The sequence below is a fragment of the Salvelinus namaycush genome, unplaced genomic scaffold (genome assembly GCF_016432855.1).
Source record: "Salvelinus namaycush isolate Seneca unplaced genomic scaffold, SaNama_1.0 Scaffold199, whole genome shotgun sequence".
NCBI classification, from domain to species: domain Eukaryota; kingdom Metazoa; phylum Chordata; class Actinopteri; order Salmoniformes; family Salmonidae; genus Salvelinus; species Salvelinus namaycush.
In genome coordinates, this window is record NW_024058774.1 from 247,828 (window position 1) to 266,978 (window position 19,151).

The 19,151-nt window shown below is 42.5% G+C and overlaps 1 protein-coding gene across 1 annotated transcript in view; it reads left to right on the forward strand.

The window, feature by feature from the left end:
• Window positions 1–14,856: 14,856 nt before the first annotated feature.
• Window positions 14,857–19,151, forward strand: part of LOC120037936 (glutamate receptor ionotropic, kainate 1-like) — a 38,617-nt gene continuing 34,322 nt past the window's right edge. Inside the window, exon 1 of the mRNA XM_038983894.1 lies at window positions 14,857–14,881. Coding sequence (XP_038839822.1) covers window positions 14,857–14,881 — 25 coding nt within the window. The remainder of the gene's footprint in view (window positions 14,882–19,151) is intronic.

Sequence of the window (19,151 nt, forward strand, 5' to 3'; positions counted from 1 at the left end):
AGCAGGACTACTCCCTGTTATCAATGTTTCAGTAGGACTACTCCCTCTTATCAATGTATCAGTAGGACTACTCCCTGTTATCAATGTTTCTGTAGGACTACTCCCTGTTATCAATGTTTCAGTACGACTACTCCCTCTTATCAATGTTTCAGTAGGACTACTCCCTGTTATCAATGTTTCAGCAGGACTACTCCCTGTTATCAATGTTTCAGTAGGACTACTCCCTCTATTCAATGTTTCAGTAGGACTACTGCCACGTATCAATGTTTCAGCAGGACTACTTGATAAGAGGGAGTAGTCCTACTGATACATTGATAAGAGGGAGCAATGCACGTTCATTTTGATTCTGGTGAGGAGCAACCCATGATCCTTTAGTTCGACACACACAACAACAACAAAAATCTACAAAATTCCACCTTTAGTTCCACCTCACAGTTTCCACAGCACCCAACACTTTCTTTTGGCAACATCAAACGAATCTCTCAGGTATATCTTCTTATCCTCAAACCGCACACCCTACTACAAACTGTGAAGTATTTGTGCAGTAGGCTTACAAGACTGTTTTTGGGGGAAACGTGTCATTCAGTACAACCCGTTCCGCAACGTATCAAACGTTCAAGCGACCTGAACGCACCTCTTCATAAGACGCTCATCTTTGCTAGCACCGTCATATTCAAACTTGGTATCCGCTTCCACCATTCCTTCCACCACGCCATCGAAGTCACGTCTGCCATGCAGAAAGCTCCTAGGATGGTTCTAATGATAAACGTATCCTCTACGGGATCGGTGGGGCTGCATAAGTGTTGCTCTCCACTTTCTGGAGGATCGAGTTTTGAAATCAGTGGAATTAGAGTATGATAGCTAAAGAGAAAACACCGGTCTCCGGATTACATCTTCAAACTAAGGGCAACCGTGGCACGGCATTCCTGACAGGGAGACGTGTCCATCATGATGATGATGTATACAGGTAAGATAGTCTAGCGTTAGCTAGCTACATTTTCATGTATTACACGTTTTCTAATTTTGACAGGAAGTGGTTTCATTTCAAGCTAAAGTGTACTGTTAGCTAGCTAGCTAACGTTAGCAGGCTGGCTCCCTAGCTGATGTTATCATTCATTCCCCAGGGCCATTTTCTGTTCTAGTTTAGAGCATAATGTTAGCTAGCTAACGTTAGCAGGCTGGCTCCCTAGCTGATGTTATCATTCGTTTCCCAGGGCCGTTTGCTGTTCTAGTTAGCTAGCATTGAACCTGGTTGGTTAGCCCCCACTACCGTGGCATTGTTGGCACTGTTCATTGTTGTTTAACTAGCTAATGTTAGCTGGCTGGCTCGTTAGCGAACGTTATGTGAACTTACACTTTGTTTACCTAGTTTTATCCAATGTCAAAAACACCATTTCAAATTTTGCTACATAAGATCGAGTCCAGGTGATGAGTCACATATGTGATATTGGCAGAAAGCTTAAATTATTGTTAATCTAATTGCACTGTCCAATTTACAGTAGCTATTACATTGAAAAAAGACCATGCTACTGTTTGAGGAGAATGCTCAATTCTGAACTTAAAAATGTATTAATAAACCAATTAGGCACATTTGGGCAGTCTTGATACATTTTTTTTTTACAGAAATGCAATGGTTCATTTGATCAGTCTACAACTTTGCACGTAACCTGCTGCCATCTAGTGGGCAACATCTAAATTGGGGCCTGCTCTGGAATAATACATTATGGCCTTTCTCTTGCATTTCAAAGATGATGGTACAAAAAATACATATGTTTTTTCTCTGTATTATCTTTAACCACATCTAATGTGTTATATTCTCCTACATTAATTTCACATTTCCACAAACTTCAAAGTGTTTCCTTTGAAATGGTATCAAGAATATGCACAACCTTGCTTCAGGTCCTGAGCTACAAGCAGTTAGATTTGGGTATGTCATTTTAGGTGAAAATTGAAATGGGCGGATCCTTAAAGAAGGCCCAGTCTAGTCAAAAAGGTGATTTCCCGTGTTTTATATATATTTCCACACTATGAGGTTGGAATAAAACAATGCAATTGTGATAATGCCCTTTTAGTGTAAGAGCTGTTTGAAAATACCAACATTTCAGCCTGTTTCGGTGGGATGGAGTTTTGGCCTGCCTGGTGACATCGCCAGGTAAATTAGTTAATAGACCAATAAGAAAAAGAGTTCCAACCTCTCTGCCAATAACAGCTAGTTCCGTTTTCCCCTCCCCACTCAGACCACTCCCAGAGGGAGTTGCTCTTTGCTAACAAGTCATTTGTGGGTTTTATTATATATTTCTTTACAATTTTAATTTAAAAACAATCACAGTAAGGTACAGTACTTAATTATTACCGAGAAATTATTTGATATTGAGATAAAAATGTTTGCGTTGGAACTTTTATATGCTGACTGTTTAATCACTGGGGTTGCCTGGGGTTTAACCTTTATGTAAAGCTTTTTCATCAAACTGTCCTCATCCTCAAACAATTGCTTTCATGTTTGGTGAAGGGAGAGAGAGAGATTACATTTTACCAATTACATTTTGGATGGCAAAGTAAACGCTCAGTTTGGAATAATGGAATAACCACGTGAACGTAAATTGATTTGAGATGTGCGTAGCTGAGTTGAGCAAGCGAGAGAGGGTCGTCACTAGTTACCACAGCCATAAAGTCATAATCCGCGCCCATTTCTACAATTTATCTTCTTCAAATGTGATTTTAAATCTAACCACACTGCAAACCTTATGCCTAACACTAAATGAGGACCAAAAAGCTCATGTTTTTTTTCATACATTTTTACGAAATAGCCCATTTTGACTTTGTAGCTGTGGTAACTAGTGGAAACCGAGAGCGCAAACGAACGAAAAGAGAGAGAGAGAGAGAGGAACCATAGTTGGGTGAGCATCTATTTATCCTCCGAGGAATGTCTGAAATCTTCGAGGCGATGGGGACTGTTCTCCGGATTATTCTCTGCATGGATCATACTACGGGTTATTTCACTCTGTCGGTATCGGTATGATGAATGTAAAGTTGGATTACGGAAGTATGGAGAGGAGGAAGAGCCTGTTTACCTGGCTGGTACTCTTCACGATGCAGTTCAGCCGGAGTTCACAGCAAGTACTCAGAATAGGTAAATGAAATGAGCGGCATAGTCTAATACTAATAGTATATATAATATTGGTTTAATATACCTAATTTTAACTATCTGTAATAGTAGTATCTATTGTCTAAAGTGGTATCTGTCCACTAGCCTAGTATCTACTTCTATGGTTGGTATAGTCCACTGGTCACCAACCTTTTCTGACTGAACCAAGATCACTTTCTGAGTCCAAATACAAGGCGAGATCTACCGCTCAGATGTTTCTCTAACGTGACTTTAAAACGTAAGCCTATGCAACATAACCCAATTAATAACCGTTCTGTAGTAAGGAGGTTTGTGCAGTAGGCTATAGTCCCAATACATTTTCACTGCATATATGCTATGCCTGAATTGCCAATGTTGTTCTTCTCAGACCATTTAGAAATATATATATAAATATATAAAAGCACAGTGCATTCAGAAAGTATTCAGACCCCTTGACTTTTTACATTACAGCCATATTCTAAAATGGATTAAAAAAAGAACAAATTCTCATCAATCTACACATGATACCTCATAATGCCAAAGCAAAAACAGGTTTTGAGAAATTGTTGCTAATTTATACAATATTTAACTGAAATATCACATTTACAGAAGTATTCGGACCCTTTCCTCAGTACTTTGTTGAAGCACCTTTGGCAGCGATTACAGCCTTGAGTCTTCTTGGGTATGACGTTACAAGCTTGGCACACCTGTATTTGGGGAGTTTCTCCCATTCTTCTCTGCAGATCCTCTCAAGCTCTGTCAGGTTGGATGGGGAGCGTTGCTGCACAGCTATTTTCAGATCTCTCCAGAGATGTTCGATCGGGTTCAAGTCCGGGCTCTGGCTGGGCCACTCAAGGACATTCAGAGACTTGTCTCAAAGCCATTCCTGCGTTGTCTTGGCTGTGTGCTTATGGTTGTTGTCCTGTTGGAAGGTGAAACTTCACCCCAGTCTGAGGTCCTGAGCACTCTGGAGCAGGTTTTCATCAAGAATATCTCCGTACTTTTCTCTGTTCATTTTCCCTCGATTCTGACTAGTCTCCCAGTCCCTGCCGCTGAAAATCATCCCCACAGCATGATGCTGCCACCACCATGCTTCACCGTAGGGATGGTGCCAGGTTTCCTCCAGAGTTGACGCTTGGCATTCAGGCCAAAGAGTTCAATCTTGGTTTCATCAGACCAGAGATTCTTGTTTCTCATGGTCTGAGTCCTTTAGGTGCCTTTTGGCAAACTCCAAGTGGGCTGTCATGTGCCTTTTACTGAGGAGTTGCTTCCTTCTGGCCACTCTACCATAAAGGCCTGATTGGTGGAGTGCTGCAGAGATGGTTGTCCTTCTGGAAGGTTCTCCCATCTCCACAGAGATGACCATCGGGCTCTTCGTCACCTCCCTGACCATGGCCCTTCTCCCGATTGCTTAGTTTTGCCGGTCGGTCAGCTCTAGGAAGAGTCTTGGTGGTTCCAAATTTCTTTCATTTAAGAATAATGGAGGCCCCTGTGTTCTTGGGGACCTTCAATTCTGCAGAAATATTTTGGTACCCTTCCCCAGATCTGTGCCTCGACACAATCCTGTCTCAGAGCTCTAAGGACAATTCCTTCGACCTCATGGCTTGGTTTTTGCTCTGACATGCACTGTCAACTGTGGGACCTAATATAGGCAGGTGTTTCCAAATCATGTCCAATCAATTGAATTTACCACAGATGGACTCCAATCAAGTTGTAGAAACATCTCAAGGATGATCAATGGAAACAGGATGCACCTGAGCTCAATGTAGAGTCTCATAGCAAAGGGTCTGAATACCTAGGTAAATAAGGTATTTCAGTTTTTTTATTTTTAATACATTTTGTAACATTTCTAAACTTGTTTATGCTTTGTAATTATGGGGTATTGTGATGTCATTATGGGGTATTGTGATGTCATTATGGGGTATTGTGTATAGATAGATAAGGATTAAAAAAATACATTTTAGAATAAGGCTTTCACGTAACTAAATGTGGAAAAAGTCAAGAGGTCTGAATACTTTCCCGAATACGTTATGTGCAGAGCCTTCAGAAAGCATTCATACCCCTTGACTTATCCCACATTTTGTTGTGTTACAGCCTGAATTCCAAATGGATGAAAAATATGTATTCTTACCCATCTACACACAATACCCCATAATGACATCACAATACCCCATAATGACATCACAATACCCCATAATGACATCACAATACCCCATAATGCCAATTGTATAGATTGATGAGGATTTTTTAATTTTATTTAATCAATTTTAAAATAAAATTCCACAAAATGTGGAATTAGTAAAGGGATCTGAATACTTTCCGACTGTATTTGGTTGATTTTGCAAATACGGGCACTTTTGCATGTTAAATGTTTTCGAAAAAGAAAAATCATTTTCAAGAGGTTTCAATCTGAATATTTTCTTCACTCTTGTCTGGAAACAAGATTTAATAGTGGCTGAGACCAAACTATTTAAGAATATAAAGATTTTTATCGGTTTCCCCAAATACCTGAGGGGGAATGTCCTTACCACCATGTCATAAAATGGGATAATTTTAGTTGATAAAGAAATTAAAGAAATTGTGCCTAAGATTATTTTATATAACATTTCACATTCATTTTATTTTTTTAAGTTGTCTTAATTATATGTATTCATCATTGTCTAAATGTCCATATATGCCTTGATGATAATCAGAAACATGTATTTACCACATCAAAATCTTAATTCCTAAAATAATGTAAAATATTACCTTAAGAACAAGCATATCAGGTTCACATATGGAGAAAACAATCATCAATATCAATTGTAATTTAATACACCTGTTGCCTGAAAATATGTACCGTGATGGTAATGACTTAGTGTGGTGGAAATGAAATAAAATGACATTAGATGAGACTAAATAAGGATGAGACTAGATGAGACTAGATAAGGATGATACTAGATAACGATGAGACTAGATAAGGATGAGATTAGATGAGACTAGATAACGATGAGACTAGTTAACGATGAGACTAGATGAGACTAGATAAGGATTGGACTAGATAAGGATGAGATTAGATGAGACTAGATAAGGATGATACTAGATAACGATGAGACTAGATAAGGATGAGACTAGATAAGGATGAGACTAGATAAGGATGAGATTAGATGAGACTAGATAACGATGAAACTAGATGAGACTAGATAAGGATGGGACTAGATAAGGATGAGATTAGATGAGACGAGATAAAACAACTGATGAAAAATACCATTAAACATTTGAATGCCACAGTTGTACATGTGTAATTCGATTGAAGATATAGAACAAATCATTTGTTCCAATCCATCCCAAAGGTGTTTGATGGGGTTGAGGTAAGGACTCTGTATGGACCTCACTTTGTGCACAGGGGCATTGTTATGCTGAAACAGGAAAGGGCCTTCCCCAAACTGTTGCCACAAAGTTGGAAGCACAGAATCATCTAGAATGTCATTGTATGCTGTAGCATTAAGATTTCCCTTCACTGGAACTAAGGGGCCCGAACCATGAAAAACAGCCCCATACTATTATTCCTACTCCACCAAACTTTACAGTTGGCACTATGCATTGGGGAGGGTAGCGTTCTCATGGCATCCACCAAACCCAGACTAGTCCATCGGACTGCCAGATGGTGAAGTGTGATTCATCACTCCAGAGAACGCATTTCCAGCGAGCTTTAGACCACTCCAGCCGACCCTTGGCATGGAGCATGGTGATCTTAGGCTTGTGTGTGGCTGCTCGTCCATGGAAACACATTTCATGAAGCTCCCGAACGAAGCCGTATTTTACTGACGTTGCTTCCAAAGGCAGTTTGGAACTCGGTAGTGAGTGTTGCAACCCGAGGACAGACAATTTGTACGCGCTACAGCACTCGGCGGTCCCGTTCTGTGAGCATGTGTGGCCTACCACTTTGCTGGCTGAGCCATTGTTGCTCCTAGACGTTTCCACTTCACAATAACAGCACTTACAGTTGACAGCTCTAGCAGGGCAGACATTTAACTGACTTGCTGGAAAAGTGGCATCATCTGAGGGTGCCACGTTGAACGTCACTGAGCTATTCAGTACGGGCCATTCTACTACCAATGTTTGTCTATGGAGACGTCAACAGTGAAGAGGCGACTCCTGGATGCTGGCCTTCTAGGCAGAGTTGCAAAGAAAAAGCCATATCTCCGACTGGCCAATGAGAAGTTTAAGATGGGCAAAAGAACACAGACACTGGCAGAGGAACTTTGCCTAGAAGGCCAGCATCCCGGAGTCGCGTCTTCACTGTTGATGTTGAGACTGGTGTTTTGCGGGTACTATTTAATGAAGCTGCCAGTTGAGGACTTGTGAGGCGTCTGTTTCTCAAACTAGACACTCTAATGTACTTGTCCTCTTGCTCAGTTGTGCACCGGAGTCTCCCACTCGTCTTTCTATTCTGGTTAGAGCCAGTTTGCGCTGTTCTGTGAAGGGAGTAGTACATAGCGTTGTATGAGATCTTCAGTTTCTTGGCAATTTCTCGCATGGAATAGCCTTAATTTCTCAGAACAAGAATAGACTGACGAGTTTCAGAAGAAAGTTCTTTGTTTCTGGCCATTTTGAGCCTGTAATCGAACCCATAAATGCTGATGCTCCAGATACTCAACTAGTCTAAAGAAGGCCAGTTTTATTGCTTCTTTAATCAGAACAACAGTTTTCAGCTGTGCTAACATAATTGCAAAAGAGTTTTCTAACGATCAGTTAGCCTTTTAAAATGATGAAGTTGGATTAGCTAACACAACGTGCCATTGGAACACAGGAGTGATGGTTACTGATAATGGGCCTCTGTAGATATTCCATAAAAAATCAGCCGTTTCCAGCTACAATAGTCATTTACAACATTAACAATGTCTACACTGTATTTCTGATCAATTTTATGTTATTTTAATGGACAAAAAACAATGTTTTTCTTTCAAAAACAAGGACATTTATAAGTGATCCCAAACTTTTTTAACGGTAGTGTGTCATATATAGATAGTACCAGTCAAAAGTCTGGCCTCGGCTACTGTATGGGTTTTCTACAACTTGAATGTATCGCTAACCTTCTGGAAACGTTTGTATGTTTGTGAAACTCAAACAAACTGTAGAATGGGGTGGAGGGAGAGAGAGCTTTGTGGATACAGTTACCTGCGGATGGATATTAGATAGAGAAAACCCTCAATGAAGGAATGAATGTTCTTGTTTATAGAGAAATGTCTTCATAGTCTGCACATACAGTAGGCTTGGGTGTTTTTTAGGGTCATTGTGGAAAGATCCAATAACCTTTGACCCCAATAACAATAGGTCGTGATAATATTATCTCAGCTTGAATATTACGGTCTGATCTTCTTTTACGTAAGTCCACCCTAAGGAATAAGGGACGCAGCCTCTATCCTTCATGGAGGATTGACCGTTTGATGGGTGATTCTGCTCTTTTACATCACACATCTCTGCCAAATGGCGCCTAGTTTTGGCTCCTGACCTTCAACGGTAACGTTTCTTCACGGTGAGTTAACAGGTAGCCTAGACTGCGGGATCCGGTTGGCCCCCGCCGATTGTTCTCCTGCGTCTGTCTGTTGCCCTCCTGTGGGCACGCGCCTCCGGTTGGCTAAATCACATGGGAGGTTTTTAATGATCGCCATCCCGTTAAGCTTCTTTACAACGAAAGGTCTGATTAGACTCTCCTCCACTCATCACTAGAAGAAAGAGAGATTGGACTGAAAGCTAGAAACAGAAATCCTTGCCTTGCACAGCCACGGTTTTTGTTAACAGGCGGGATGACGGTAATAGCTGCCAAATCTCCCAGAGTCAATTAACACTGGTGTTGAACTTTTTCCCCATGCAGTTTAAGCTACCAGCTCTATGCGGAGTGTTGCAATGCCGTTTCTCATCACAAAAGGGGCTGCTCCTTGTCATATGTTTCTATAGGCTATTTAGGCTATTCAGCCTATTTTGCATTGATAAACAAATATAATCTCTGGCACTGTTCAAACAGTAAACCAAACAACAAGATTCTCCCTGAAAATACATTTTGTTTAGCAGTAATAACTAGTGATTACAGGCTGTTGTTAAATGGTAGAACCTACTGTAATAACTAGTGATTACAGGCTGTTGTTAAATGGTAGAACCTACTGTAATAACTAGTGATTACAGGCTGTTGTGAAATGGTAGAACCTACTGTAATAACTAGTGATTACAGGCTGTTGTGAAATGGTAGAACCTACTGTAATAACTAGTAATTACAGGCTGTTGTGAAATGCTTGAACCTACTGTAATAACTAGTGATTACAGGCTGTTGTTAAATGGTAGAACCTACTGTAATAACTAGTGATTACAGGCTGTTGTTAAATGGTAGAACCTACTGTAATAACTAGTGATTACAGGCTGTTGTTAAATGGTAGAACCTACTGTAATAACTAGTGATTACAGGCTGTTGTTAAATGGTAGAACCTACTGTAATAACTAGTGATTACAGGCTGTTGTTAAATGGTAGAACCTACTGTAATAACTAGTGATTACAGGCTGTTGTTAAATGGTAGAACCTACTGTAATAACTAGTGATTACAGGCTATTGTTAAATGGTAGAACCTACTGTGGCCAGCTAGTTAGCCGCGTGCTTTTTTTCCATTCGTGACCAAAACATGACGACGTTCTATTTTTCAGTAGATATGGGAATGAATACACAACCAGGATATCAAACTGGGAGGATGTTTTAGGTTACACCGGCAAGTATAACAATATATATTTCTTATAAATCAGATTATTTATGCAGGAAGCTAAAAAGGCTAGCTAGCTATGTTTTTATCCAGGCTAAAGCCAGCTAGCCAGGCTGCCAGCTAGCTACTACTAGCAAGGGAAGGCGACTCTTACTTATTTTCACAAAATGAAAAGACAAAAAAATAAATAAAAAACGTTGCTATCGCCCCCTTGTGAATGGGAGTGGGACCGGCAAGAATATCAAGTCCCCTATTCCAAAACTCCCAGTCCGCCCACGTGCATGCAACGAAGTTAAGCTTGTAGTAACCTTTTATGCATGCAGCCAAAAGTCGTTAATTCTTACCGCACGCACGCACGCACACACACACAGTTAATTTGTTTTGAATGTGCATTAATCCAGGGGGCGCAACTTTGGTTTTAGGTGAAGGGGGGGGGGACATCATTTTTTATATTTTTTTTATCTAGTCGGATAAATCCTCCAAATAGCCTACCCGACCGCTCGGAGGCGTCTGCATGGTCCTAAAGCACATCGTTGCCTGTTTTGTATCATATTCCAATTATGAAACTAGTGGGGGGGGGGAGGGGGGGGACATGTCCCCCGTCCCCAGTGACAGTTGCGCACCTGCATTAATCTATTTAGCAAGCTGACTGAAACATATTGATGTACTGTATAGGCTATTATAAGATTGACTCTCTTTTCTCTCTCTGTCTCCTATCTCATATCTCCTATCTCTCTGTCTCCTATCTCCTGTCTCCTATCTCCTGTCTCCTATCTCCTGTCTCCTATCTCCTATCTCCTATCTCTCTGTCTCCTATCTCCTATCTCTCTGTCTCCTATCTCCTATCTCTCTGTCTCCTATCTCCTATCTCTTATCTCCTGTCTCCTATCTCCTTCAAGTTATTGATAAGACATCACTCGTTTTCACAGACATTAGATTGAACCTTCTGTACTATGTAAAGAACACACACACATACGGCTAATAGATTATTGATTGCTCCTCGTTATTTTATTTTTTTAAAGCAAAACTACTGCACACACACACACACCTCAGTGTGCTATGACACCACTTTATCAATCAGTGAGAGAGATGGATGCATTGAAGACAGGAAGGAGGGAGATGGGTAATTATCACACATAACACTCCTGTCATAGCCAGGTGTTAAAACTCCTGTCATAGCCAGCCTATGGAGAGGTGCTAAAACACATTCTGCCCTAGATTAGAACAGATTCCCAATGCAGGGATGACACTAGGAGATGAAGATGAAGATTAGTGTCTATTTAAAAGTAGAGACTCAGAGCTAGAAAATGGTATGTTATACACTACAGTTGAGGAACAATGGGAAAGTAATTCTGCTTTAAAAGTTGATAAACTTGTAACTCCACTGTTGAGAAAATGGTCCTTGAATATTTTTGGTACACCTACTGGAGAACTCTTCTTTGTCTACACCTATTCAGCATCATTCACACCCTCTTAAGGCTTAGCCCCTCCCATCTATTTAAGGATTCACATGTGAGGCCATGTGCTAAACAGAGTGAGTACGGTAGTGTATTAAACAGAGTGAGTACGGTAGTGTAGTAAACAGAGTGAGTACGGTAGTGTAGTAAACAGAGTGAGTACGGTAGTGTAGTAAACAACCAAAGATTTCAAGACTAAAAGTGGTGAAAGTAGTAGCCCACAATAAGGAACAACTCCAGGTAAAAAATACACTTTATCTAGTCCTTGGCCTACATCCTAATCTGACTTTGGTGTAGATCATATTGTTCTTCACATTACTGTCTCTGGTAAACACACACTATATCAAATAAAATACAAGTTTATTTGTCACATGCACAGGATACTAGCAATATCAAAAATAAAAAAGATGTGGCTGGGGAGGGGTTAGAGCGTTTCTTTCACATGACCCCTCAATTTAGACAAGTGTGCAAGAACCATCTAGTAATTATACAACATTAATCTGGACACTTTCTAATTTATTTATCTAGGCAAGTCAGTCTAATCCAGACAACGCTGGGCCAATTGTGCACCACCCAATCACAGCCAGATGTGATGCAGCCTGGATTTGAACCAGGGACTGCAGTGACGCCTCTTGGCTTAGACCGCTGCGCCACTCGGGAGCCCACATATGGTGGATGGGTCACAAGTGGATGGGTCACTATTGTCTAGACATGTACACATGTTCATGAAATACAATAGATGGCCGTAATCACCCACAGACACACCTGGCTAACTTGATGGGTCTTGTAATCATTTGGCGAAGTAGAGTCTAGATAGCTAGCTATACAATGAATCTAATGGTGCTTTCAAGACAGGGAACTTAGAAAAACACGAGGTCAAATGATGAGGTCCATGATCTTCAGGTCGGAAAGTTGGAGTTGGATGACCTTTCAAAAGATTTTTCTCTGTCTTTCCTCCGTTTTTTCCCCCCCAGAGTTCCCAGTTGAACGTGGCAATAATCCCAACCCATACTGATTGCCATAGTTAGCTACCATGCATGAATCTGCAGGTAGCTATAGTCAACCAACTAGCAATGCAAATGGGTTTCTGACATACAAATAATATTACTACACAGATCCTGCTAGCGAGCCAGCCAGCCAGCTAACGTAACAGAACGCTTTATCTTGCAATGAAAACAACTTTCTGACAATTAGAAACGTATATCTGAAAATGCAGCTAGCTAGCCTCTTACCCATATACATGGATGGACGCTTCTCCCTCTGTGTCACGGATGCCATGGTTGCCCTTAGTTTGATGATGTAATCCAGAGACAGGTGTTTTATACAACAGTCTTCTGTGTCTTCTCTTTTCAACTCCCTCCGCATATTTGCAATCAAACGGCAGAATTTTCTCCATCTCCTTAGCTATCATACTCTGCTTCCAACAGGCTTCCACCACTGGCTTAAAAATTCTGTCGACTTCTTTCGTGACAACAACACTGTTGATTGCCGTTTCTTCGCCATCACTGTCATCAGAAGACTCAACAATGGCTGGTTCAATTCAAATGTTTTTACCTAAATCAGGGATTTCCTCATTGTCTGATACATTTTTTCAGCATGGCATGATCGCCCTCCAGAAACACTTTTGCAGTTCTTCATGATACACTGTATATACAAAGTATGTGGACACCCCTTAAAATTAGTGGATTTGGTTATTTCGGCCACACCAGTTGCTGACAGGTGTATAAAAACGAGCACACCGCCATGCAATCTCCATAGACAAACATTGGCAGTAGAATGGCCTTACTGAAGGCCCTGCTAGAGCTGCCCCGGTCAACTGTAAGTGCTGTTATTGTGAGGTGGAAACGTCTAGGAGTAGGAACGGCTCAGCATCTTAGTGGTAGGACATACGAGCTCACAGAACGTTACGGCCACATGCTGAAGCGTGTAGCACGTAAAAATACGTCTGTTCTCGGTTGCAACACACACTACCGAGTTCCAAACTGTCTCTGGAAGCAACGTCAGCATAATAACTGTTTGTCGGGAGCTTCATGAAATGGGTTTCCGTGGCCGAGCAGCCGCACACAAGCCTAAGAACACCATGTGCAATGCCAAGCGTGGGCTGGAGTGGTGTAAAGCTTGCTCCCATTGGACTCTGGAGCAGTGGAAACACATTCTCTGGAGTGATGAATCACGCTTCACCATCTGGCAGTCTGACGGACTAATCTGGGTTTGGCAAATGGCAAGTACAAGTGTCAAGTCTAAATGTGCAGTGAAGGCAAATTTAAAGTGCAAGGAGGCATGCAACTGAAATGCAGGGATAGCAGCAATGAGGTTACCGAGGTAGACATGTACAACTGAACAATGTCCTTAATCAGGCTTTGCAAAGCCAAAGTCCAGTAGTACCATGAAGAGTGCAAAGAGAGTAGTGCAACAAGGTCCCTGAGAGACAGTACTAAGATGTGGGCAGGTGAATATGGCTAGTGCCGTGTCACAGAGTTCAGCAGGGTTACAGTAGCTGGAAAGAAACTGTTCTTGAGCATGCTAGTGCGGGAACATAGAGACCTGTACCGCCTGCCTGATGGTAGGAGGGCAAACCGTTTGTGGCATGGATGCGAAGGGTCCCTGATGATGCCGCTTGCGCTGGAGGTCTACGATGGCAGGGAGTTGGGCACCAGTGATGTGCTGGGCGGTTTTCACCACCCGTTGCAGGGCCTTCCGGTCGGCCAAAGAGCATCCGCCAAACCACACTGGCGCAGTTAGTCAGAATGCTCTTGACCGTGCAGTGGTAAAAGTTAACCAGGATCTTGGGAGACAGGTGGGCCTTCTTCAGCCTCCTCAAAAAGTACAGGCACTACTGTGCCTTTTTGACCAGGGTTGAGGGTCCAGGAGAGGTCCTCGGAGATGTAGACACTCAGGAATTTGAAGCTGGGCACACACTCCTCCTCTGTGCCATCAATGAGAACTGGGGCGTGGCTGCAGCTTTTAGACTTCTTGTAATCCACAATAAGCTCCTTGGTTTTCTTTGCATTGAGGGCCAAGTTGTTGTCAGCGCACCATGCAGCCAGGTGCTTGACCTCCTCCCTGTAGGCTGACTCGTCATTGCCACTGATCAGGCCTACCGCAGCGGTGTCGTCTGCGAACTTGATGATGGTGTTGGAACCGTGTACATGAACTCAGTCGTAGGTGAAGAGGGAGTACAGGAGGGGGCTCAACACGCAGCCCTGTGGAACACCGGTGTTCAGGGTTGAGGAGGTGAAGTTGTCTAAACCTGACAGACTGGGGTCTGTTGGAGAGGAAGTCCAAAGTCCAGTTACAGAGCGAGGGGCTGATCCCTAGGTCATGGAGTTTGGTGACCAGCCTAGAGGGAATGACCGTATTGAATGCTGAGCTAAAGAGCATTCTCACATAGGTGTTGGGTTTGTTCAGGTGGGTCAGGGCAGAGTGTAAAGCTGTGGAGATGGCGTCCTCTGTAGACCTGTTTGGTCGGTAGGCAAACTGGTGGGGATCCAGTGTTGGAGGGAGGCAGGACTTAAGGTATGCCAAAACCAGGCTTTGGAAACACTTCATGATCGTGGGGGTGAGCGCAACAGGTCGGAAGTCATTCAGGCTTGATGCGGTCTTAAAGCACTGTTGTGGTCATGTTGTGTGGTCATAATACGGTCATACACAACAACCCTAGGAGGGACTTCCAATTTCATTGGCTGATCCCTCCTGATGACCCTGTTGGAGTCATGTCCAACCGGATCATCAGGAGGGATCAGCCAATCGTGAAGAAGATAATTGACTACTTCAGAATGGAGATGGCCTCAATGACGCTGCCCATGTGCTCAGAGGCCATAATTGAATGGATATAAGATTGCGACCTCTTTCCACCTCTGTGGAGAAAGAAGATCTCCCAAAAGTGTGCACTTGTTCACTTCCATTGATTTAAAAGGAAATCACTGGTTTAAGAAATGGTGGAAACTCCCTCAAACCCATGCATCCACCAATCCAGTGCTTTTAGGTTGGTGTACACTTCAGGGATTATTGGGATGCCCCCAATGAGTAGATTAGAACAGAATGAGAGGGTTAAGAGGTGATTGTTGATTGAATGAGACGGGTAATAGGTGCCTCTGAAATTGAATCCATTTCACAGTGAATAAATGGGTGATTCTCCCCAGACACAGATGGAGACTTGTTTGGGAGTATGTAGAGACCGAGTGGGGTTAATAGATGTCACCAAGTTTCAGAAGTACGCTCCTGTTGAGAGTGAATCACAGTGTAAAATCATTTTCACCTCTGAGACTGAATGGCGTATGATTCTGGAAGTTCGTCAATCAGACTGTTCTAGAATTTTCTACTATCAGACTATTCTAGAACAGCTATTGAGGTACGTTTCTAGAAGAGTCTTAGGAACATTCTACAACAGTGTGATTGGGGAGCATTCTAGAACACTGAGGAACATTCTAGAACAGTCAGATGGTTATACTTTTACACTCATAATTTCCTGCTGCTACTCTGTTCTTTATTTTATTCTTACTATTATCTACCCTGATGCCTAGTCACTTTACCCTGCCTTCATGTACATATCTACCTCAAATAACTTATTATTATCTATCCTGATGCCTAGTCACTTTACCCTGCCTTCATGTACATATCTACCTCAAATACCTTATTATTATCTACCTCAAATACCGTATTATTATCCATCCTGATGCCTAGTCCCTTTACCCTGCCTTCTAATCCATCCTGATGCCTAGTCCCTTTACCCTGCCTTCTTATCCATCCTGATGCCTAGTCCCTTTACCCTGCCTTCTTGTACATATCTACCTCAAATACCTTATTATTATCTATCCTGATGCCTAGTCACTTTACCCTGCCTTCATGGATATATCTACCTCAAATACCTTATTATTATCTATCCTGATGGCTAGTCACTTTACCCTGCCTTTATGTACATATCTACCTCAAATACCTTATTATTATCTATCCTGATGCCTAGTCACTTTACCCTGCCTTCATGTACATATCTACCTCAAGTACCTTATTATTATCCATCCTGATGCCTAGTCCCTTTACCCTGCCTTCATGGACATATCTACCTCAAGTACCATGTACCTCTGCACATTGTTCTGGTACTCCCTTTAAACTTTTAGAGGTTACAACCGTTAAGAGATGAATGACTATGATAGTAGATAACAGAGGATGGATCAACCACATTGTAGTTACTCCACAATACTAACATAAAAGAAGGAAGCCTGTACAGAATAAAAAATATTCCAAAACATGCCTCCTGTTTGCAACAAGGCACTAAAGTAATACTGCAAAGAAATTACATGTTTGTCCTGAATATAAAGTGTTGCGTAAAGACAGACAGACAGACAGACAGACAGACAGACAGACAGACAGACAGACAGACAGACAGACAGAGACAGACAGACAGACAGACAGACAGACAGACAGACAGACAGACAGACAGACAGACAGACAGACAGACAGACAGACAGACAGACAGAGGTACATTCTACACCTGCATTGCTTTCTGTTTGGGGTTTTTTAGGCTGGGTTTCTGTACAGCACTTTGAGATATCAGCTGATGTACGAAGGGCTATATAAATCAATGTGATTTGATTTTGAGGTCGATAGCAGAGTTTCCCAAAATCTAGGCCTTAAAGGGTAATCAACTAATCATCTAGCGTTGATTATTTGAATCAGCTGTGTAGTGCTAGGGAAAACCCCAAAATGTGCACCTCTTTAGGTCCTAAGGACAGAGTTTGGGAAACGCTGATATACAGAATCATGATTCCCCCCCCCCCCGGATATTAAAAATAGATTTTTAAACCTAAGTACTGCTGTGCGAGAGGCTGCCATTCTATTACTGCTGCTGCTGAGGGGCCGGTGAGATGTGAGCGAGCAGACACAGGACCCAGAACGCGGCTATAGCAGAGGTTAGCTAACTTGTAGCAACCACAATGTCATTTATCATCCCGTATGACAATAGAGAAGCTAGCTAGCCAGCTATAGTGTATATAGTTCATTCCCGAGGCTACGTGATGCACTTTCTCCCCATTTCAGATAAAACAACAGCCTCCCTGTAGTCTAATCCTCATTAGATTCTGTAATTTTATTCCATCTTGCATTGCATTAGTGAGCTCTCCCTCCATTTGCTACACGTTGATCCTCTTCGCCACTTTGATTGGCCAACAAAAACAACAAGCTACACGTGAAGGCTACCGTTTGGCTGCCGGGCTTTTTATGGGGCGCGCACGTCATAAAAACTACATTGAAAAGTGTGTTTTTATTAAATTAATAATTTGAAATGTCATGGTGTATCTTTGTGTGTGTAAAAAAAAAAAAAAAAAAAAACGGATTTTTTTTAATTTAGAAAAAGCCTTTTCAGTGTATGCTTATACATTTTTGTTGTGTAAAACAAGAGAGAGAGAGAGTGATTCAGCCAAGTACATATTACAACAATTATCGTAAAGATCCCTGTGTGTCTGTCTGGTGTGAAATGGGTTTTGGAACATTCCAAAGACAGGGCAGGGTTTGACTAGCAGATGCCAGATCTAATTTTGTTCTCTTCAGCTTCCTAAGAAAGGAGACAGACAGACAGAGAAAGAGACAGAGAGAGAAGGAGTGAAATTGATGGTCTCATGTGGGGCAAAAATCTGGTGCACTCAATTCAATTATCCTTTAGCCTGATGTGCCCTCTATCCTCTCTCTCCTTTAGCCTGATGTGCCCTCTATCCTCTCTCTCACTCTCTCTCTGTCTCTCTCTCTCCTTTAGCCTGATGTGCCCTCTATCCTCTCTCTCCTTTAGCCTGATGTGCCCTCTATCCTCTCTCTCCTTTAGCCTGATGTTCCCTCTATCCTCTCTCTCCTTTAGCCTGATGTGCCCTCTATCCTCTCTCTCCTTTAGCCTGATGTGCCCTCTATCCTCTCTCTCCTTTAGCCTGATGTGCCCTCTATCCTCTCTCTCCTTTAGCCTGATGTGCCCTCTATCCTCTCTCTCCTTTAGCCTGATGTTCCCTCTATCCTCTCTCTCCTTTAGCCTGATGTGCCCTCTATCCTCTCTCTCCTTTAGCCTGATGTTCCCTCTATCCTCTCTCTCCTTTAGTCTGATGTTCCCTCTATCCTCTCTCTCCTTTAGCCTGATGTTCCCTCTATCCTCTCTCTCCTTTAGCCTGATGTGCCCTCTATCCTCTCTCTCCTTTAGCCTGATGTGCCCTCTATCCTCTCTCTCCTTTAGCCTGATGTGCCCTCTATCCTCTCTCTCCTTTAGCCTGATGTGCCCTCTATCCTCTCTCTCCTTTAGCCTGATGTGCCCTCTATCCTCTCTCTCCTTTAGCCTGATGTGCCCTCCATCCTCTCTCTCCTTTAGCCTGATGTGCCCTCTATCCTCTCTCTCCTTTAGCCTGATGTGCCCTCTATCCTCTCTCTCCTTTAGCCTGATGTGCCCTCTATCCTCTCTCTCCTTTAGCCTGATGTGCCCTCTATCCTCTCTCTCCTTTAGCCTGATGTGCCCTCTATCCTCTCTCTCCTTTAGCCTGATGTGCCCTCTATCCTCTCTCTCCTTTAGCCTGATGTGCCCTCTATCCTCTCTCTCCTTTAGCCTGATGTGCCCTCTATCCTCTCTCTCCTTTAGCCTGATGTGCCCTCTATCCTCGCTCTCCTTTAGCCTGATGTTCCCTCTATCCTCTCTCTCCTTTAGCCTGATGTGCCCTCTATCCTCTCTCTCCTTTAGCCTGATGTGCCCTCTATCCTCTCTCTCCTTTAGCCTGATGTTCCCTCTATCCTCTCTCTCCTTTAGCCTGATGTGCCCTCTATCCTCTCTCTCCTTTAGCCTGATGTGCCCTCTATCCTCTCTCTCCTTTAGCCTGA